Genomic DNA, 23,287 nt, shown 5'->3' on the forward strand with positions numbered 1-23,287 from the left:
TGCTGGGCGAGGCACCTCTGGAAACCTCTGGAGCGGACGTGATTCCGAACAACAGTCTCTTGAAGGAATACCTCCAAAATGGCGTATTGAACGTGCAGAGTCAGGAGCTCTCTTCATCCAGTTGGATTTGCCAAAATCCTTGGTTTGCATCAACAACTGAAAATACCTTGGCGTTAGGGATTTCAGCAACTACCTCTACAATGGTACGTAAAGGATCATGTTCTCTCTTGACGGCTTTGTTTAGATCCTGTGGTTCCATGCATAGCCGTATTGTGTTTGGCTTCACGATTGTCCCCAAGCTGTTTACCCATTCACTAGGCTCAGTTTGCTTGATGATGACATCCATCTTTTCCTTGTGGTCAAGTTCCTTTTCAAGTTTTTATTTTAGTGCTACAGGCACTTTTCTGGTTTTCTGAGATGCTACTGGCGATGAAAGTTTAAATCTGCAACATATTCTTACATTTAAAAAGTAATACAAAGGAAAGCTCAACATTATGAAACATGGAGCAAATGATACCACCAACTACTCTGAGCCTAGAGGAGAAAATGGAGAGTTTGAATACAGAAACATAGGCTGAATTTCTGGATCCAAACTCTCAAATGTTGTTTTTTTGTTTTACTTCTGACACCATGCAATAATATATTGCACAATGAGGCAGGAATACGGGTAAAATCTTTTTTTTAATCTGATGTCATTAGTCAAGTACCAGTACAGATGAACACGTAGTAATTAGTAACAACGCCACCTTCAGGCAAACCAGGTGAGTTCATGTACATACATTACACATCGGATTACTTTTATGGAAGGAGAGCGAATCGATATACAAACCCGAAGTCAGATGTAACTGTCAATAGTAAAATAACGTTTAAAACAATGTTTGAGTGAATCTGAATAAAGACAGTGAATGGTGAAGCGGATGTTATCCACACACACGGTAGACTCCTCACCACTCTGTAGTGACCTAGAACAACATGGGGAAGGGTTTACGAGGCCAAACCCAACAGTACGTGTGTGATGGAGGCACTTGTTGCGAATAATCATGTGGGCCGTCAATCATACGTGATATAAACGTGAAAGTGATACATTACAATCTGATTCTGGCTACACGTGCACCTTAGTTGATTCAACATTAAACTATATAACCTTTGCGCTTCCGCGAAACACGCCGACGGCTCAACCAATCAGCTTGAAGTATGGTGTCACCGCCTATCTTTCCCAGCAGTGTGGCTGCTGCTCTGTAGTGTGGAACCGTCTAGCTTAACTAGCTACGTCCTTTTTTACTTATTCTATACATTTCAAATCATGTCCGCGATACTATTCCTGAAAAACTTGCACCGCGTCAGCAGAGTACCTCTCAGTGTCGCTCGACCGGTCGTCGGTTGTCTGTATCACACCCGGAAAGGAGTCTACGGTCACCGACCCAAACAAAGCCTCGGGGACAATAAGTTGCACAGTGATCCAGTCTCGTATATCGCTGCACTCAATCGAGGTCAGTAGTTTTTCCCGATGATGGACATCTTTAACCTTTAGTTATTATTCTATAGCAAAGCAAGAATGTTGGGCAACATTACCAGTGGGCAAAACCAGGTTGAAAAGACATCCGTATGACGTCTTATTCTGGTCGCAAACTGTTTTTACCCCCGACTTTTTACTGACCAGAATGTTACCAATTGCGTCATAATTGTGACCTGTATATTACGTGCTATATTATGTAGCCTACTGGTCATAGTTAAGACCTCATCATAACCTGGTAATGACTACCTGACTACAGCGTATTACCTACTGTAAAAAATATTGCACAGTATAAAGTTTGACATAGAAAATATTGTTCATTACATTTCTATTTGTTTCTATAGTAACCAATTCAAGTTTTAAATCTGCAACATATTCTTCCATTTAAAATTGATCAAGCAATGACAAAAACAAATCTATATGAAACATTTTGGACATCTGCATACAGTAATGTTTCATAACCACACACATAGAAAGACTGGGACACAGACTATATAAAGTTGAAATGTTTTATATTTATTAATGATTCATAAGAGTGGTGTGATGGGGGGTGGATCCTCATCAAGGACCTTTGAGCACAGAAGGCGATCTGAGGGCCTAGTGGTCCTGTTGAAGAGTGGTGTGATAGGTCAGATCTGGAGCCTAGTGGTCCTGTTGAAGAGTGGTGTGATAGGTCAGATCTGGAGCCTAGTGGTCCTGTTGAAGAGTGGTGTGATAGGTCAGATCTGGAGCCTAGTGGTCCTGTTGAAGAGTGGTGTGATAGGTCAGATCTGGAGCCTAGTGGTCCTGTTGAAGAGTGGTGTGATAGGTCAGATCTGGAGCCTAGTGGTCCTGTTGAAGAGTGGTGTGATAGGTCAGATCTGGAGCCTAGTGGTCCTGTTGAAGAGTGGTGTGATAGGTCAGATCTGGAGCCTAGTGGTCCTGTTGAAGAGTGGTGTGATAGGTCAGATCTGGAGCCTAGTGGTCCTGTTGAAGAGTGGTGTGATAGGTCAGATCTGGAGCCTAGTGGTCCTGTTGAAGAGTGGTGTGATAGGTCAGATCTGGAGCCTAGTGGTCCTGTTGAAGAGTGGTGTGATAGGTCAGATCTGGAGCCTAGTGGTCCTGTTGAAGAGTGGTGTGATAGGTCAGATCTGGAGCCTAGTGGTCCTGTTGAAGAGTGGTGTGATAGGTCAGATCTGGAGCCTAGTGGTCCTGTTGAAGAGTGGTGTGATAGGTCAGATCTGGAGCCTAGTGGTCCTGTTGAAGAGTGGTGTGATAGGTCAGATCTGGAGCCTAGTGGTCCTGTTGAAGAGTGGTGTGATAGGTCAGATCTGAGGGCCTAGTGGTCCTGTTGAAGAGTGGTGTGATAGGTCAGATCTGGAGCCTAGTGGTCCTGTTGAAGAGTGGTGTGATAGGTCAGATCTGGAGCCTAGTGGTCCTGTTGAAGAGTGGTGTGATAGGTCAGATCTGGAGCCTAGTGGTCCTGTTGAAGAGTGGTGTGATAGGTCAGATCTGGAGCCTAGTGGTCCTGTTGAAGAGTGGTGTGATAGGTCAGATCTGGAGCCTAGTGGTCCTGTTGAAGAGTGGTGTGATAGGTCAGATCTGGAGCCTAGTGGTCCTGTTGAAGAGTGGTGTGATAGGTCAGATCTGGAGCCTAGTGGTCCTGTTGAAGAGTGGTGTGATAGGTCAGATCTGGAGCCTAGTGGTCCTGTTGAAGAGTGGTGTGATAGGTCAGATCTGGAGCCTAGTGGTCCTGTTGAAGAGTGGTGTGATAGGTCAGATCTGGAGCCTAGTGGTCCTGTTGAAGAGTGGTGTGATAGGTCAGATCTGGAGCCTAGTGGTCCTGTTGAAGAGTGGTGTGATAGGTCAGATCTGGAGCCTAGTGGTCCTGTTGAAGAGTGGTGTGATAGGTCAGATCTGGAGCCTAGTGGTCCTGTTGAAGAGTGGTGTGATAGGTCTGATCTGGAGCCTAGTGGTCCTGTTGAAGAGTGGTGTGATAGGTCAGATCTGGAGCCTAGTGGTCCTGTTGAAGAGTGGTGTGATAGGTCAGATCTGGAGCCTAGTGGTCCTGTTGAAGAGTGGTGTGATAGGTCAGATCTGGAGCCTAGTGGTCCTGTTGAAGAGTGGTGTGATAGGTCAGATCTGGAGCCTAGTGGTCCTATTGAAGAGTGGTGTGATAGGTCAGATCTGGAGCCTAGTGGTCCTGTTGAAGAGTGGTGTGATAGGTCAGATCTGGAGCCTAGTGGTCCTGTTGAAGAGTGGTGTGATAGGTCAGATCTGGAGCCTAGTGGTCCTGTTGAAGAGTGGTGTGATAGGTCAGATCTGGAGCCTAGTGGTCCTGTTGAAGAGTGGTGTGATAGGTCAGATCTGGAGCCTAGTGGTCCTGTTGAAGAGTGGTGTGATAGGTCAGATCTGGAGCCTAGTGGTCCTGTTGAAGAGTGGTGTGATAGGTCAGATCTGGAGCCTAGTGGTCCTGTTGAAGAGTGGTGTGATAGGTCAGATCTGGAGCCTAGTGGTCCTGTTGAAGAGTGGTGTGATAGGTCAGATCTGGAGCCTAGTGGTCCTATTGAAGAGTGGTGTGATAGGTCAGATCTGGAGCCTAGTGGTCCTGTTGAAGAGTGGTGTGATAGGTCAGATCTGGAGCCTAGTGGTCCTGTTGAAGAGTGGTGTGATAGGTCAGATCTGGAGCCTAGTGTTCCTTATTTAAGCATAAAAAGAGAAGAAAATAAATTAACTTTTGGCATAATGTTGACATGAATGATACGACAGAACAGTAACATACAGTAAAATATATTTTACAGTCAGAATCTACAAAAGAGTTCTCATTGTCTATGTCAATTGTCTCAACTTGTCACATTTACTTACCAACTACAATGGAGCACACATGAGTGGTATCAAAGGCGCTGTTCCTTCATATTGAAGTGGGAAATTATTCATTGGTCATCAGTCTGAAACATAAAAAAAAGAGGATATCAAAATTAGACAGTAGTTTGATAATGACAATTTTTTTAAACTCATCTCTAAATGTTAAAGTTTTGCTTAAACTTCTAATAAATGTTGTAATAGTCAAACTGCTTTTTACAAACACACCACTCCATAATCCTGAGGACATTGTCCCGGACAAACACTCCATAATCCTGAGGACATTGTCCCGGACAAACACTCCATAATCCTGAGGACATTGTCCCGGACAAACACTCCATAATCCTGAGGACATTGTCCCGGACAAACACTCCATAATCCTGAGGACATTGTCCCGGACAAACACTCCATAATCCTGAGGACATTGTCCCGGACAAACACACCACTCCATAATCCCGAGGACATTGTCCCGGACAAACACACCACTCCATAATCCCGAGGACATTGTCCCGGACAAACACACCACTCCATAATCCCGAGGACATTGTCCCGGACAAACACACCACTCCATAATCCCGAGGACATTGTCCCGGACAAACACACCACTCCATAATCCCGAGGACATTGTCCCGGACAAACACTCCATAATCCCGAGGACATTGTCCCGGACAAACACTCCATAATCCCGAGGACATTGTCCCGGACAAACACTCCATAAACCCGAGGACACTGTCCCGGACAAACACTCCATAAACCTGAGGACATTGTCCCGGACAAACACTCCATAATCCTGAGGACATTGTCCCGGACAAACACTCCATAATCCTGAGGACATTGTCCCGGACAAACACTCCATAATCCTGAGGACATTGTCCCGGACAAACACTCCATAATCCTGAGGACATTGTCCCGGACAAACACTCCATAATCCTGAGGACATTGTCCCGGACAAACACACCACTCTATAATCCTGAGGACATTGTCCCGGACAAACACACCACTCCATAATCCTGAGGACATTGTCCCGGACAAACACACCACTCCATAATCCTGAGGACATTGTCCCGGACAAACACACCACTCCATAATCCTGAGGACATTGTCCCGGACAAACACACCACTCCATAATCCTGAGGACATTGTCCCGGACAAACACACCACTCCATAATCCTGAGGACATTGTCCCGGACAAACACTCCATAAACCTGAGGACATTGTCCCGGACAGAGGTTCCCCCAATTGCCAAGCTGTCCTCAGTCTTAAAAAAAAGAAAGGTAGATGCAAAAATGTAAGTGTGTCTAAAGAGGAAATAAAGAGACAAAATATTATCTCTCAAAAGTTGTCTGTCATGTCATTCCTGCAACAAACATTGTTAGAAATGGGTGTAATTGTCAAATATTTTCTTCTTCTCTGCAACTGTGCACATGTGAGTTTGAGTGAGTGACAGTGAGAATGAGCAAGAGCATGACTCACCAAGGGAGGTGTCTGTTGAACCAGGACACATGGGTTTCGCATGTTAAAGAAAGGCGAGTTAAAACAGGAGGTTATTTGCTTTACAAACATATATTATTAAACCTGTTTTTGCTTCATCATTATGGGGTATTGTGTGTAGATTGATGAGGAAAAAATCGTATTTAATCCATTTTAGAATAAGGCTGTAACGTAACAAAATATGGAAAAGGGGATGGGGTCGGACTCGGGAAGAGCTCGGCCCGCATGAAGCCCACTGAGTCAGAGTCAATGCCTAGTCCCCTGAATCTCAAACAGAATAGGCCCCAGTCTAGCATGTTGACTGGGTACAGTAAGCCAAACAGAATAGGCCCCAGTCTAGCATGTTGACTGGGTACAGTAAGCCAAACAGAATAGGCCCGAGCCTAGCATGTTGACTGGGTACAGTAAGCCAAACAGAATAGGCCCGAGTCTAGCATGTTGACTGGGTACAGTAAGCCAAACAGAATAGGCCCCAGTCTAGCATGTTGACTGGGTACAGTAAGCCAAACAGAATAGGCCCCAGTCTAGCATGTTGACTGGGTACAGTAAGCCAAACAGAATAGGCCCCAGTCTAGCATGTTGACTGGGTACAGTAAGCCAAACAGAATAGGCCCGAGTCTAGCATGTTGACTGGGTACAGTAAGCCAAACAGAATAGGCCCCAGCCTAGCATGTTGACTGGGTACAGTAAGCCAAACAGAATAGGCCCCAGCCTAGCATGTTGACTGGGTACAGTAAGCCAAACAGAATAGGCCTGAGCCTAGCATGTTGACTGGGTACAGTAAGCCAAACAGAATAGGCCTGAGCCTAGCATGTTGACTGGGTACATTTAGTTTGTTCCTTTGGGGTTGTGTGTTGTGCGGGATTATTTTGATTGCAGCGGGCAGTGTGGTTATACATTGTGTTTTTGCTCCAGCGGTTTAAATGTTGGAGTATTGATTCTAGCCGGGCTGCGCCCCGTGCGTATTTTCGCCTCTTCTTTTGGATTACCTGTTTCCCTTTTGGGGTTTTGTGCGATCCCTGTGTTTTGATACACCTAGCGTGTTGTGTGTCATTAAACTTCGGCCTACCGAACAATCATATCCTGCATTTGACTCTGCTCCTTCCTCCTGCCCTACATATCCGTGACAACAGGAAGCATTTGGTAGCAGTCATTGCAGCTAAAAGTGGCACAACCAGTTATTGAGTGTAAGGAGGAGTGTTGCATAACTTATGTTAATAAAATAAGTATATACTTTTGTGTTATTTGGAAACTCAGGTTCACTTTATCAGATGTTGTCACGATTATCGTCGGTGAAGGAGGACCAAAATGCAGCAGGACTGTGTTTGTTCATTTTGAACATTTATTAAATCAAAATGAACACAAAAACAACAAAACGAACTCACGATATACCGACAGTCTTCTCAGGCTCATACATGCTAGACAAGAAACAATCTCCCACCAATACACAGACAAACACACCCAACTGATATAGGACTTCCAATCAAAGGCAACACCACACAGCTGCCTTCAATTGGAAGTCCACCCCAATTAACTCAACATAGAAACAGATTACCTAGACTAAACATAGAATTACATAAACAAGGAACAGTGCCCAAAAACCCCGGAATACATAAATCAAATGCCCTTTTTAGAAAAACCACCACCCCGAACCACATAAACCAAATACCCTTTGCCACGTCCTGACCAAACTACAATAACAATTAATCCTTATACTGGGCAGGACGTGACAGATGTATTAGATTTTGGTTGAAGATCTGATCAAATTCGGTATAAAAAAATATGCAAAAATCAGAAAGGGGGCAAATACTTTTTCATGGCACTGTATTCATTCACCTATTGTTATTGCAGAACAGATGAAGTGTTGTTCAGTTGTTATAGTCATTGTTGTCACTACGTATCACAGCTACACTTTTACTACTTGCTTTAATTAGCATTTAACTGGAAATGTGTCTAATGCTTGTCATAGAATATGGATATCCTCCAACCCCCCTCTATTCCCACGTGTTTACATAAAAAAGGCTGTTGTTTTGGAACAGTCTTTGTCCCTGGGTAAATCCATATGAATGAAATCACTTTTTGACAGTATCCCTTTTGATTTGAACAAGTGTATTTTGTCAACTGGGCACGTACACAGCTTGTGGATCTTTGCAAAACTGCTACAGTAAGTATTTTTTTAATTTAAAATATTTTTTATCTCGCAGATATCGGCATATGTTTTGAAAACCGTTATGAAAGCGATGATTATAGATGTTAAAACACAGCGTTGGAATTGTAGTTCACATGGAGCCATCAGTGGGCGAATGTACCTGGCAGCTGTGACACAGCCTGGGATCGAACCCGAGTCTGTAGTGACACCTCTAGCACTGCGATGCAGTGCCTTAGACCGCTGCACCACTCGGGAGGCCCCCGCAAATGGATTTTAACAAACAATTGGTCCCCCAAAAAATGTGGCCCTCCATTGAATTTCAAAATCCCGATGTGGCCCGCGAGCCCAAAAGTTTGCCCACCCCTGACCTACATCATCTGAGGTTTTAGTGTGGTGCCTGTCATCGGTTGAGACACAACATGCTCTTGAATACAGGATGGGTTGTCATTTCAGTCATAGAAATATAATTAATAGAATGGACCTATCCCTTCAGTCAACTGTAATTTAAACTAGCTGGTACACCATTTGATATTTCTATGAAATTAGTACCACAAAGATGGCTGTTTTATCTTTTCCAGTGTTGAAGACATGGATGTCTCATGCTATGGTGGGTTATGCCAAATAGGTCAACTTTGAGCAGCTGTATCTCTTGAATGTTTTGGCATTCAGGTCCAAAAGGTCACTTTGTGAGCACTTCTACAATGGGCAAATATGTATGGAAGGTTTCATTCAAATCAAAATGGATTCACCCCCCCCTCTGTTTACACAGACCATGGGCTTGCACGCCTGGTGGAGGCTTACCGAGCACATGGACACAAGGCTGCTAAAATTAACCCTCTACTGCCTGATGACCCAGTGGAGGACAGTGTGCCAGAGATCAACATGTTGACTGGGACTGTACAAGGACCCCTCAACACATCAGGTAAGCTATGTCTATGTGGTCTTTTGACTTCTTCATTAAATACGTTTCTAAAGGGAGAACACTTCATTGATTAAACCAATCTATCAATAAATACACTTCACATTGATGATGCATAGCAGTGTTTTCTACTGTCTTCCTACTACTACTAGGCTACTAGCTAGCTACTACTAGGTAGTTATACTGTAGTGTAGGTAGTAGGGAAGCCTTATGGAGAGGTCAACCCATCACCAAACATTTGAATTGCTAAACCAACCATACGTTCAAGTTGGACCAATTAAATGTGAAGCGCCTGGAAATGGGCCAAACTGATAATGCTAATTGGTCTGTTGACAATAACACATCAACTTAACGCAGGCTCTCTGCATGGTGTCGCCTGGGATGAAGCATTTTCAGTGACAGTCAATAATAATATCTCATACCTCGGTTATTACAGTTTATACCATGGCATTGTTGATTACTCATTTCTGATTGGTTTGAAGGGCATTCTAGAGCGTGCATTATTTCCCTATAACGCACAAGGTATATCAGCACATTAGAATTCAATGGCTATAGTTCATTCTTACATGTTCTATTTTTGAACTGCTTTTGAAAGCAAAAGTTGAGTTGAAAACATTGTCATTGTTGAATTAGATTTTCATAATAGCAAGCTAGGACCAAAGATTTTATAACTAAACTGTCATTGATTTTATAACTAAACTGTCATTGATTTTATAACTAAACTGTCATTGATCTATCTGTGATCGGACTGATGGTTTGATTAGCTAAACTAGCAAGTCTGTTTGTTTGGTAACCAAGGCAACTACTGTAGCTATCTAGTAAACTTGCTAGGTACTTCAGTGGATCTTGAAAATCATTTCTATTTTCAAATGAACACATTTCTAGCGGTACATTTGTTAAATTATAACCATGGTATAAAAAGGATAATGAACTCGGGACTCAATGAGTTCTTTGGAAAACAAGTCCGTAGAAGATTAGTTCCACTCCGCTAGCACGTCGTGAAGCACACCATCCACGTTGTTCATTATCTTCCAGAGAACGCCAAGCCCCTGTTGATTATCACGAACATAATCACTCCTAAAGAATAGACCACTCAAATGCAGGTAATACACATCAACTAGTGGATATGATTCAGAGGGTAAAATCACTTTCTGAAAATTGGGGATCTAAAAATGGCTTTATAAATACATTTGAGTTATTCAGGGTGTCTATCATATCCATCACCTGTAACCCTACATGGAGATAAGGAATTCATAATTGTCTCCTCCATATCCACTATTGCCTCACGTACAACACACACACGTTTTGTCCTGAATACTGCAACACGTTTGCGACCAAACAGATCTTACTCAGGCAGGGTTCACCTGATTTTAAGAAGAAAAATCTTCAAGAGGAGAGACTTATATGAACTCCTTTTCATCCAGGACTGAGACATTTTGGTAAAGCCGAGGCGTCGGTGGAGGAGGTGATTGGCTACCTGGAGGAGTCCTACTGTGGCCGCATTTCCATAGAGACCAGTCAGCTGACCAGCCTGGAGGAAAGGGAGTGGCTCGCAGACCGCTTCGAGCAGCTGAAGAAAGAGATGTTTACTGCAGAGGAGAGGAAAAAGTTGGCCAAGCTCATGCTGGAGTCACAGGTAGATGGATGGAGGGAGGGAGGAATGGATAGATAGAGAAATGTTGTCGTACTGTATTTATAGTCTAATTAGCTTTAATTGCCTAAGTAATAAAAACTAGTATCTTATCTAATATCAGAGTAAAGTGATTATTTTATTAGCGAGAATGAGGAGGTAATATTTTTATCGATGTTACTTTTGGTCCCATTTCCAAGAAAGACTGAGACAGATCTTGCTGACTTATCTCTTGATGTGTATTGCCTTTATTTCACCAGAAGTGATTGATAACACGTTCTCTTTTACAATAACAACCTGTTTCTTCTTGTTACCTCAGGAGTTTGATCACTTTCTGGCCACCAAGTTCTCCACGGTGAAGCGTTATGGCGGTGAGGGAGCAGAGAGCATGATGGGAGTGTTCTACGAGATGTTCCGTCTGTCTGCCCACAGCGGGGTGACGGACATCGTCATGGGGATGCCTCACCGCGGGAGACTTAACCTCCTCACGGGGCTTCTGCAGTTCCCACCAGAGGTCAGGGTTTAGACATCTTCGAGATCAAAGGTCATGACTGTAATGGCTACCATGAATGACCCTGGGATAACTAATGAAGATGGTCTCACACTCCCAGTCATATGAATGAACCAATGTTTTGGCACCAGTTGCCTTCCTCAGGGTTCACTCCTGGGACTTTAAACTTTTATTTATTCATATATTGATTGATGAATTGATTGATTTGATTGATATTTATTTGGATGTGCGACTCCTGTCTCCCCTGTCCCTCCACCTCCAGCTGATGTTCCGTAAAATGCGTGGCCTCAGTGAGTTCCCAGCAGACTCTCCCTCTATCGGTGATGTCCTCTCCCACCTCACCTCCTCTGTAGAGCTGGACTTTGGTGCTGCCCACCCCCTCCATGTGACCATGCTGCCCAACCCTTCCCACCTGGAGGCCATCAACCCAGTCACCCAGGGGAAGACCCGTGCCCGCCAGCAGCTCAAACAGGAAGGAGACTACTCCCCAGACGAGAACGCTCAGCCTGGGGATAAAGTTGTCTGTCTCCAGGTATCGTACTGAGACCATAGCCCTATTTAGACATATGTTGATATACATACCTAGACATGGCTCAACAGGAGGGAAAATACTCCCCAGAAAGACAATGCTTAGCCTGAGGACAATATAACGGTGGAGTATTGTCTGTGGCAAGCCAATATAACGGTGGAGTATTGTCTGTGGCAAGCCAATATAACGGTGGAGTATTGTCTGTGGCAAGCCACTATAACCGGTGGAGTATTGTCTGTGGCAAGCCAATATAACCGCTGGAGTATTGTCTGTGGCAAGCCAATATAACGGTGGAGTATTGTCTGTGGCAAGCCACTATAACCGGTGGAGTATTGTCTGTGGCAAGCCACTATAACCGGTGGAGTATTGTCTGTGGCAAGCCACTATAACCGGTAGAGTATTGTCTGTGGCAAGCCAATATAACCGGTGGAGTATTGTCTGTGGCAAGCCACTATAACCGGTGGAGTATTGTCTGTGGCAAGCCACTATAACCGGTGGAGTATTGTCTGTGGCAAGCCAATATAACGGTGGAGTATTGTCTGTGGCAAGCCAATATAACCGGTGGAGTATTGTCTGTGGCAAGCCAATATAACGGTGGAGTATTGTCTGTGGCAAGCCACTATAACCGGTGGAGTATTGTCTGTGGCAAGCCACTATAACCGGTGGAGTATTGTCTGTGGCAAGCCTCTATAACCGGTGGAGTATTGTCTGTGGCAAGCCACTATAACCAGTTTGAAGTGTGGGCCTTTGGACCTCGGTGAGGATGCAATTTGGCCCTCTGGGCAAAAATTAGTTTGACACCTTAGAGGAATATACTACAAAGCAGGATCAAGGAGTTAGCCAGCTAACTTGCCTAAATATTATGAAATAACTTTTATATTTTTGAGAAATATAAGCTTGAAATGGGCGTGGTCTAATTGAAATGACAACCAAAAACACATATCAAAGTTTATCTTTCTTAATGAACCAGAAATCAGTAGTTGGCTAACTCGTTAATCATGTTTATCCCTCTGAACTGGAAACACATTAACTCAGTCAAACTTCTATAGAAAAGGATACTTCATTGCTCTCTAGTGAATTTGCCTTGCACAATTGAAAAGCACTTTTAGTACAATATGTAATTAAGGGGTCTAGTAGAAAGGGATTATGACACTGAAGTCCAGTTTATGGAGACATACCGGCATTGTCCATCGTTGACGTCAATTATTTTCCAACTTTCAGGCCTGAAAAGAACTGGTGATCATTGTGGAACCTCTTCTTCATTTTCTCAGGTCCATGGGGATGCCTCATTCTCGGGTCAAGGAATTGTTCCGGAGACATTCACCATTTCACTACTCCCCCACTTCAGAGTCGGTGGGAGCATCCATCTCATTGTAAACAACCAAGTGGGCTATACCACTCCGTCTGCGAGAGGGAGGTCGTCTTTGTACTGTAGCGATGTTGGTATGTAAACTGTATCACTTTATCTATCAATCTTAATTGGAATAATAATATATCTATTGGATTTTTTTATATATATATATATATATATATATATATATATATATATATATATATATATATATATATATATATATATATATATACACAACACACACACACACACACACACACACAGTGCATTCGGAAAGTATTCAGACCCCCTAAGCCTTATTCTAAAATATCTTAAATACATTTTGTTCCTCATCAATCTAAACACAATAGCCCATAATGACAAAGTGAAAACAATGTAATTTTTTTTAGCGAATAAATAAAAAACAGAAATACCTTATTTACATAAGTATTCAGACCCTTTGCTATGAGACAAAATTGAGCTCAGGTGTGTCCTGTTTCCATTGATCATCCTTGATATGTTTCTACAACTTGATTGGAGTCCACCTGTGGTAAATTTAATTGATTGGACATGATTTGGAAAGGCACACACCTGTCTATATAAGGTCTCACAGTTGACAGTGCATGTCAGAGCAAAAAACAAGCCATGAGGTCGAAGGAATTGTCCGCAGAGCTCCGAGACAGGATTGTGTCGAGGGACAGATCTGGGGAAGGGTACCAAAAAATGTCTGCAGCATTGAAGGTACCCAAGAAAACAGTGGCCTCCATCATTCTTAAATGGAAGAAGTTTGGAACCACTAAGACTCTTCCTAGAGCTGGTCGCCCGGCCAAACTGAGCAATCGTGGGAGAAGGGCCTTGGTCAGGGAGGTGACCAAAAACCCAATGGTCACTCTGACAGAGCTCTAGAGTTCCTCTGTGGAGATGGGAGAACCTTCTAGACGGACAACCATCTCTGCAGCACTCCACCAATCAGACCTTTATGGTAGAGTGGCCAGACGGAAGCCACTCCTGAGTAAATGGCACATGACAGCCCGCTTGGAGTTTGCCAAAAGGCACCAAAAAATTCTGACCATGAGAAACAAGATTCTCTATTCTGATGAAATCAAGATTGAACTCTTTGGCCTGAATGCCAAGCGTCACATCTGGAGGAAACCTGGCACCATCCCTACGGTGAGGCATGGTGGTGGCAGCATCATGCTGTGGGGATGTTTTTCAGCGGCAGGGACTGGGAGACTAGTCAGGATTGAGGCAAAGATGTAGCAATGCTCCCCATCCAAGAGAAGAATGGGAGAAACTCCCCAAATACAGGTGTGCCAAGCTTGTAGCGTCATACCCAAGAAGACTCAAGGCTGTAATTGCTGCCAAATGTGCTTCAACAAAGTACTGATTAAAGTGTCTGAATACTAATGTAAATGTGATATTTCAGTTTTTTATTTTTTATAAATGTGCAAAAATGTCATTATGGGTTATTGTTTGTTAGATTGAAGAGAGAGAAAAAAACTAGTTAGAATGAGGCTGTAACCTAACAAAAGGTGGAAAAAGTCAATTGTTCTGGATACATTCTGAAGGCACTGTATATATACAGTACCAGGCAAAAGTTTTAGAACACCTACTCATTCAAGTGTTTTTCTTTATTTGTACTATTTTCTACATTTATAATAATAGTGAAGACATCAAAACTATGAAATAACATATATGGAATCATGTAGTAACAAAAAAGTGTTAAAACAAATCAAAATACATTCTATATTTGAGATTCTTCAAATAGCCACCCTTTGCCTTGATGACAGCCTTGCACACTCTTGGCATTCTCTCAAGCAGCTTCATGAGGTATGCTTTTCCAACAGTCTAGAAGCAGTTCCCACATATGCTAAGCACTTGTTGGCTGCTTTTCCTTGTCTCTGCGATCCGACTCATACCAAACCATCTCAATTGAGTTGAGGTCGGGGGATTGTGGAGGCCAGGTCATCTGATGCAGCACTCCATCACTCTCCTTGGTAAAATAGCCTTACACAACCTGGAGGTGTGTTGGGTCATTGTCCTGTTGAAAAACAAATGATAGTCCCACTAAGCGCAAACCAGATGGGATGGCGTATCGCTGCTGAATGCTGTGGTAGCCATGCTGGTTAAGTGTACCTTGAATTCTAAATAAATCACAGACAGTGTTACCAGCAAAGCACCATAACACTTCCTCCTCCATGCTTCACAGTGGGAAATACACATGCGTAGATCATCCGTTCACCCACACCGCGTCTCACAAAGACACGGCAGTTGGAACCAAAAATCTCTAATTTGGACTCCAGACCAAAGGACAGATATCCACCAGTCTAATGTCCATTGCTCATGTTTCTTGGCCCAAGCAAGTCACTTCTTCTTATTGGTGTCCTTTTAGTAGTGGTTTCTTTGCAGCAATTCGACCATGAAGGCCTGATTCACGCAGGCTCCTCTGAACAGTTGATGTTGAGATGTGTCTGTTACTTGAACTCTGTGAAGCATTCATTTGGGTTGCAATTTCTGAGGCTGGAAACTCTAATGAACTTATCCTCGGCAGCAGAGGTAACTCTGGGTCTTCCATTCCTGTGGCGGTCCTCATTGGAGCCAGTTTAATCATAGCGCTTGATGGTTTTTGCGACTGCACTTGAAACCTTCGAAGTTCTTTAAATTTTCCGGATTGACTGACCTTCATGTCTTAAAGTAATGATGGACTGTTGTTTCTCTTTGCTTATTTGAGCTGTTTTTGCCATAATATGGACTTTGTCTTTTACCAGATAGGGCTATCTTCTGTATACCACCCTACCTTGTGACAACACAACTGATTGGCTTAAACACATTAAGAAGGAAAGAAATTCCACAAATTAACTTTTAAGAAGGCACACCTGTTAATTGAAATGCATTCCAGGTGACTACCTCATGAAGCTGGTTGAGAGAATGCCAAGCGTGTGCAAATCAAGGTAAAGGGTCGTTATTTAAAAAAATCTCAAATATAAAATATATTTTGATTTGTTTAACACTTTTTTGGTTACTGCATGATTCCATATGTGTTATTTCATAGATATGATGTCTTCATTATTATTCTAAAATGTAGAAAATAGTAAAAATAAAGAAAAACCCTTGAATGAGTAGGTGTTGACCGGTAGTGTATGTATGTATGTATGTATGTACATGTAACAGTTTTGATTCCGTCCCGCTGATCGCCCCTACCTGGGCTCGAACCAGGGACCCTCTGCACACATTGACAACTGCCTCCCATGAAGCATCGTTACCCATCGCTCCACATAAGCCACGGCCCTCGTAGAGCAAGGGGAACAACTACTTCAAGGGCTCAGAGCAAGTGACGTCACCGATTGAAACGCTATTAGCGCGCACCCCGCTAACTAGCTAGCAATTTCATACCGGTTACATACACACACCGTTCAAAAGTTTGGGGTCACTTAGATATTTCCTTGTCCATTAAAATAACATCAAATTGATCAGAAATACAGTGTAAACATTGTTAATGTTGTAAATGACTATTGTAGCTGGAAACGGCTGATTTTTAATGGAATATCTGCATAGGCATACAAAGGCCCATTATCAGAAACCATCACTCCTATGCTAATCCAGCATCTCGGAGTCGCCTCTTCACTGTTGACGTTGAGACTGGAGTTTTTCGGTACTATTTAATAAAGCTGCCAGTTGAGGACTTGTGAGGCGTCTGTTTCTCAAACTAGACACTCTAATGTACTTGCCCTCTTACTTAGTTGTGCACTGAGGCCTCCCACTCCTCTTTCTATTCTGGTTAGGGCCAGTTTGCGCTGTTCTATTTTATTTTTTACATATATACAGTTGAAGTCGGAAGTTTACATACACTTAGGTTGGAGTCATTAAAAGTCGTTTTTCAACCACTCAACAAAGTTGCTGTGCCTTTAAACAGCTTGGAAAATTCCAGAAAATTATATCATGGCTTTATAAGCTTCTGATAGGCTAATTGACATAATTTGTCAATTGAAGGTGTACCTGTGGATGTATTTCAAAGGCCTACCTTCAAACTCAGTGCCTCTTTGCTTGACATCATGGGAAAATCAAAAGAAATCAGCCAAGACCTCAGAAAATAAATTGTAGACCTCCACACATCTGGTTCATCCTTGGGAGCAATTTCCCAACGCCTGAAGGTACCACGTTCATCTGTACAAACAATAGTACGCAAGTATAAACACCATTGGAACCACGCAGCCGTCATACCGCTCAGGAAGGATAAGCGCTTCTGTCTCCTAGAGATGAATGTACTTTGGTGCGAAAAGTGCAAATCAATCCCAGAACATCAGCAAAGGACCTTGTGAAGATGCTGGAGGAAACAGGTACAAAAGTATCTATTTCCACAGTAAAACGGGTCCTATATCGACATAACCTGAAAGGCCGCTCAGCAAGGAAGAAGCCACAGCTCCAAAACCGCCATAAAAAAGCCTGAATACGGTTTGCAACTGCACATGGGAACAAAGATCATACTTTTTGTAGAAATGTTCTCTGGTCTGATGAAACAAAAATAGAACTGTTTGTCCATAATGACTATTGTTATGTCTGGGAGGAAAAAGGGACGCTTGCAAGCCGAAGAACACCATCCCAACCGTGAAGCACGGGGGTGGCAGCATCATGTTGTGGGGGTGCTTTGCTGCAGGAGGGACTGGTGCACTTCACAAAATAAATGGCATCATGAGGAAGGACAATTATGTGAATATATTGAAGCAACATCTCAAGACAGTCAGGAAGTTAAAGCTTGGTCGCAAATGGGTCTTCCAAATGGACAATGACCCCAAGCGTACTTTAAAAGTTGTGGCAAAATGGCTTAAGGACAACAAAGGATTGGAGTGGTCATCACAAAGCCCTGACCTCAATCCTATAGAAAATTTGTGGGCGGAACTGTAAAAGCGTGTGCGAGCAAGGAGGCCTACAAACCTGACTCAGTTACACCAGCTCTGTCAGGAGGAATGGGCCAAAATTCAGCCAACTTATTGTGGGAAGCTTCTGGAAGGCTACCCTAAACGTTTGATCCAAGTTAAACAATTGAAAGGCAATGCTACCAAATACTAATTGAGTGTATGTAAACTTCTGACCCACTGGGAATGTGATGAAAGAAATAAAAGCTGAAATATGTAAACTTCCGACTTCAACTGTAGGTATGTGTGGGTGTGCATGCGTGTATATATACACGACACCCGTGTGTGTCACAGGTGTTGTAAGGATCAGACCAAAACGCAGCTGGAATATGTATACTCATCTTCTTATTTTGAAGGACAAACAAATAAATCCGTATACAAAAAAACTACGACGACAACAGTCTTGTCAGGTGCACAAACACTAAACAAGGAACAACTACCCACAAAAAAAACACCCCTCTTAAATAGGACCTTCAATTAGAAGCAACTAGGAGCAGCTGCTTCCAATTGAAGGTCAACCCCATTAACTAAACATAGAACTAGACATACTAACATAGAACATAGCCCAACAAACCCCGAAACACTCTAAACAAACACCCCCCTGCCACGTCCTGACCAAACTACAATAACAAATAACCCCTTTACTGGTCAGGACGTGACAGTGTGTGTGTGTATAAATAATATAAAAACTGGGAATTATGATATCTTTAAGATATTTCAAGTATATCTCTATGGGAATTAGAATCAGTAATATACGGGAATGTCAATACATCTGTAATATCAGACTCTGTGTGTCTTCTCCCCTCTCCAGGTAAGATGGTGGGCTGTGCGGTGATCCATGTGAACGGTGATGATGCGGAGGAGGTGGTGCGAGCCACGCGGCTGGCAGTGGAGTACCAGAGACGCTTCAGGAAGGATGTCATCCTGGACCTGCTCTGCTACAGACAGTGGGGACACAACGAGCTGGACGAACCCTCCTTCACTAACCCTGCCATGTACAAGATCATCCGGTAGGTTGTTGACTTTACTGCCCTCGGAGGTATTTAACAATCAATTCATTGGACAGGGTTCTACTAATAAGTTAAATTCTGGAAAGTGCAAACTGCCAGCATAAGGCTCTCTAATGATTTATCCAACCAGGTAGCCTAAGTCATTGAGAACCAGATTAAGGCAGCCCCCTGCTCCTCTCTGATTCAGAGGGGTTCGGTGGTTAAAAGACAACTGACTTGGTATCCCCTTCTCTAATTCTCTTTGCAACAAGATGGTTGCTGATGTTATTTTCCTTGAACCTTATACTTGATTACAGTATGACAATGGCCTGTATACTTGATTACAGTATGACAATGGCCTATATACTTGATTACAGTATAACAATGGCCTGTATACTTGATTACAGTATAACAATGGACTGACCATGAAGCCATCTTCTCTAATCCTTTCAAACAACACCTCATCCACCCTAACCTTCCTAATATATAGTATTTGCTTTAGACTGTTTGCCCTTATATACCCTTGATTACAGAACAATGTGGAAATAACATGAAATACCTACCCTCTCGTCATCCCCCCAGCTCCAGGAAGAGCACCCCAGACTCATACGCTGACCAGCTGATCTCAGAGGGCCTGATGACCGAAGAGGAGCGTGTTGCTATCAGGACAGCCCACTACAGCATGCTGAACGACAAGCTGGCCAACATGATCTTCTACAGCCCTCCACCCATGAACCTGCAGGTAGCATGACCCTGTACAGCCCTCCACCCATTAACCTGCAGGTAGCATGACCCTGTACAGCCCTCCACCCATGAACCTGCAGGTAGCATGACCCTGTACAGCCCTCCACCCATTAACCTGCAGGTAGCATGACCCTGTACAGCCCTCCACCCATGAACCTGCAGGTAGCATGACCCTGTACAGCCCTCCACCCATGAACCTGCAGGTAACATGACCCTGTACAGCCCTCCACCCATTAACCTGCAGGTAGCATGACCCTGTACAGCCCTCCACCCATGAACCTGCAGGTAGCATGACCCTCTACAGCCCTCCACCCATTAACCTGCAGGTAGCATGACCCTGTACAGCCCTCCACCCATTAACCTGCAGGTAGCATGACCCTGTACAGCCCTCCACCCATGAACCTGCAGGTAGCATGACCCTCTACAGCCCTCCACCCATGAACCTGCATGTAACATGACCCTGTACAGCCCTCCACCCATTAACCTGCAGGTAGCATGACCCTGTACAGCCCTCCACCCACCAGGTAACATGACCCTGTACAGCCCTCCACCCACCAGGTAACATGACCCTGTACAGCCCTCCACCCACCAGGTAACATGACCCTCTACAGCCCTCCACCCACCAGGTAACATGACCCTGTACAGCCCTCCACCCACCAGGTAACATGGCCCTCTACAGCCCTCCACCCACCAGGTAGCATGACCCTGTACAGCCCTCCACCCACCAGGTAACATGACCCTGTACAGCCCTCCACCCACCAGGTAACATGACCCTGTACAGCCCTCCACCCACCAGGTAACATGACCCTCTACAGCCCTCCACCCACCAGGTAACATGGCCCTGTACAGCCCTCCACCCACCAGGTAACATGACCCTGTACAGCCCTCCACCCACCAGGTAAAATGACCCTCTACAGCCCTCCACCCACCAGGTAACATGACCCTGTACAGCCCTCCACCCACCAGGTAACATGACCCTGTACAGCCCTCCACCCACCAGGTAACATGACCCTGTACAGCCCTCCACCCACCAGGTAACATGACCCTGTACAGCCCTCCACCCACCAGGTAACATGACCCTGTACAGCCCTCCACCCACCAGGTAGCATGACCCTGTACAGCCCTCCACCCACCAGGTAACATGACCCTGTACAGCCCTCCACCCACCAGGTAACATGACCCTGTACAGCCCTCCACCCACCAGGTAACATGGCCCTCTACAGCCCCTCCACCCACCAGGTAGCATGACCCTGTACAGCCCTCCACCCACCAGGTAACATGACCCTGTACAGCCCTCCACCCACCAGGTAACATGACCCTGTACAGCCCTCCACCCACCAGGTAACATGACCCTGTACAGCCCTCCACCCACCAGGTAACATGACCCTGTACTGCCCTCCACCCACCAGGTAACATGACCCTCTACAGCCCTCCACCCACCAGGTAACATGGCCCTGTACAGCCCTCCACCCACCAGGTAACATGACCCTGTACAGCCCTCCACCCACCAGGTAAAATGACCCTCTACAGCCCTCCACCCACCAGGTAACATGACCCTGTACAGCCCTCCACCCACCAGGTAACATGACCCTCTACAGCCCTCCACCCACCAGGTAACATGACCCTGTACAGCCCTCCACCCACCAGGTAACATGACCCTGTACAGCCCTCCACCCACCAGGTAACATGACCCTGTACAGCCCTCCACCCACCAGGTAACATGACCCTGTACAGCCCTCCACCCACCAGGTAACATGACCCTGTACAGCCCTCCACCCACCAGGTAACATGACCCTCTACAGCCCTCCACCCACCAGGTAACATGACCCTGTACAGCCCTCCACCCACCAGGTAACATGACCCTGTACAGCCCTCCACCCACCAGGTAACATGACCCTGTACAGCCCTCCACCCACCAGGTAACATGGCCCTGTACAGCCCTCCACCCACCAGGTAACATGACCCTGTACAGCCCTCCACCCACCAGGTAACATGACCCTCTACAGCCCTCCACCCACCAGGTAACATGACCCTGTACAGCCCTCCACCCACCAGGTAACATGACCCTCTACAGCCCTCCACCCACCAGGTAACATGACCCTGTACAGCCCTCCACCCACCAGGTAACATGACCCTGTACAGCCCTCCACCCACCAGGTAACATGACCCTGTACAGCCCTCCACCCACCAGGTAACATGACCCTGTACAGCCCTCCACCCACCAGGTAACATGACCCTGTACAGCCCTCCACCCACCAGGTAACATGACCCTGTACAGCCCTCCACCCATTAACCTGCAGGTAACATGACCCTCTACAGCCCTCCACCCACCAGGTAACATGACCCTGTACAGCCCTCCACCCACCAGGTAACATGACCCTCTACAGCCCTCCACCCACCAGGTAACATGACCCTGTACAGCCCTCCACCCACCAGGTAACATGACCCTGTACAGCCCTCCACCCACCAGGTAACATGACCCTGTACAGCCCTCCACCCACCAGGTAACATGACCCTGTACAGCCCTCCACCCACCAGGTAACATGACCCTCTACAGCCCTCCACCCACCAGGTAACATGACCCTGTACAGCCCTCCACCCACCAGGTAACATGACACTGTACAGCCCTCCACCCACCAGGTAACATGACCCTGTACAGCCCTCCACCCACCAGGTAACATGACCCTGTACAGCCCTCCACCCACCAGGTAACATGACCCTCTACAGCCCTCCACCCACCAGGTAACATGACCCTCTACAGCCCTCCACCCACCAGGTAACATGACCCTGTACAGCCCTCCACCCACCAGGTAACATGACCCTGTACAGCCCTCCACCCACCAGGTAACATGACCCTGTACAGCCCTCCACCCACCAGGTAACATGGCCCTGTACAGCCCTCCACCCACCAGGTAACATGACCCTGTACAGCCCTCCACCCACCAGGTAACATGGCCCTGTACAGCCCTCCACCCACCAGGTAACATGGCCCTGTACAGCCCTCCACCCACCAGGTAGCATGACCCTGTACAGCCCTCCACCCACCAGGTAGCATGACCCTGTACAGCCCTCCACCCACCAGGTAACATGACCCTGTACAGCCCTCCACCCACCAGGTAACATGACCCTGTACAGCCCTCCACCCACCAGGTAACATGACCCTCTACAGCCCTCCACCCACCAGGTAACATGACCCTGTACAGCCCTCCACCCACCAGGTAACATGGCCCTGTACAGCCCGCCACCACTAACCTGCAGGCCTGTGATGTGAAATACTTTAGCTGGGCCTGATTGAGTTTGCGTCGTACAGTGGAACCAATAGAATAGTTGATACTACAGGCAGATTAAAGCAAACGCTCAAAATATGTGACCGTTTGTAACCCAGGTCTGGTGACGAGAGCTCTCTGGGGTGTTGAGAAACGGAGCAGAATACATGTTTCTATTGTTTGCTGTAGCAAATAGACTAATAAAGTTGTATTGTTGTTGTTGCAGGGGCGCTGGGGAGGTCTGGAGGAGCCCCAGGCCAGGGTCACTCACTGGGACACCGGGGTGCCTGCTCCTCTGCTGCAGTACGTAGGGGCCAAGTCTGTGGAGATCCCCGAAGGAGTCCAGCTACACAGTCACCTGGGGAAGATGCACGTGGCGGTAATAACAATTCTAGGATATATAAACTTAGATTAGTGTGTATTAGGTATCTGTTGTGGAATTGTTAGATTACATGTTAG

General features: G+C 45.4%; 1 protein-coding gene across 2 annotated transcripts in view; it reads left to right on the forward strand.

Moving 5' to 3' along the window:
- The first annotated feature begins 1,023 nt into the window (after positions 1 to 1,023).
- The window catches only part of LOC106561658 (probable 2-oxoglutarate dehydrogenase E1 component DHKTD1, mitochondrial), a 33,491-nt gene continuing 11,227 nt past the window's right edge, over positions 1,024 to 23,287 (forward strand). Inside the window, exons 1-9 of one of the 2 annotated variants that reach the window (XM_045688485.1) lie at positions 1,024 to 1,490; positions 8,764 to 8,916; positions 10,338 to 10,549; positions 10,863 to 11,057; positions 11,317 to 11,586; positions 12,855 to 13,026; positions 18,641 to 18,839; positions 19,401 to 19,560; positions 23,055 to 23,207. In XM_045688485.1, the coding sequence (XP_045544441.1) occupies positions 1,304 to 1,490; positions 8,764 to 8,916; positions 10,338 to 10,549; positions 10,863 to 11,057; positions 11,317 to 11,586; positions 12,855 to 13,026; positions 18,641 to 18,839; positions 19,401 to 19,560; positions 23,055 to 23,207 (1,701 nt within the window). In that variant the 5' untranslated portion in view covers positions 1,024 to 1,303. The remainder of the gene's footprint in view (positions 1,491 to 8,763; positions 8,917 to 10,337; positions 10,550 to 10,862; positions 11,058 to 11,316; positions 11,587 to 12,854; positions 13,027 to 18,640; positions 18,840 to 19,400; positions 19,561 to 23,054; positions 23,208 to 23,287) is intronic. The other variant, XM_014125815.2, reaches the window with a different exon arrangement.

Source organism: Salmo salar, chromosome ssa10 (genome assembly GCF_905237065.1).
Source record: "Salmo salar chromosome ssa10, Ssal_v3.1, whole genome shotgun sequence".
NCBI classification, from domain to species: Eukaryota; Metazoa; Chordata; class Actinopteri; order Salmoniformes; family Salmonidae; genus Salmo; species Salmo salar.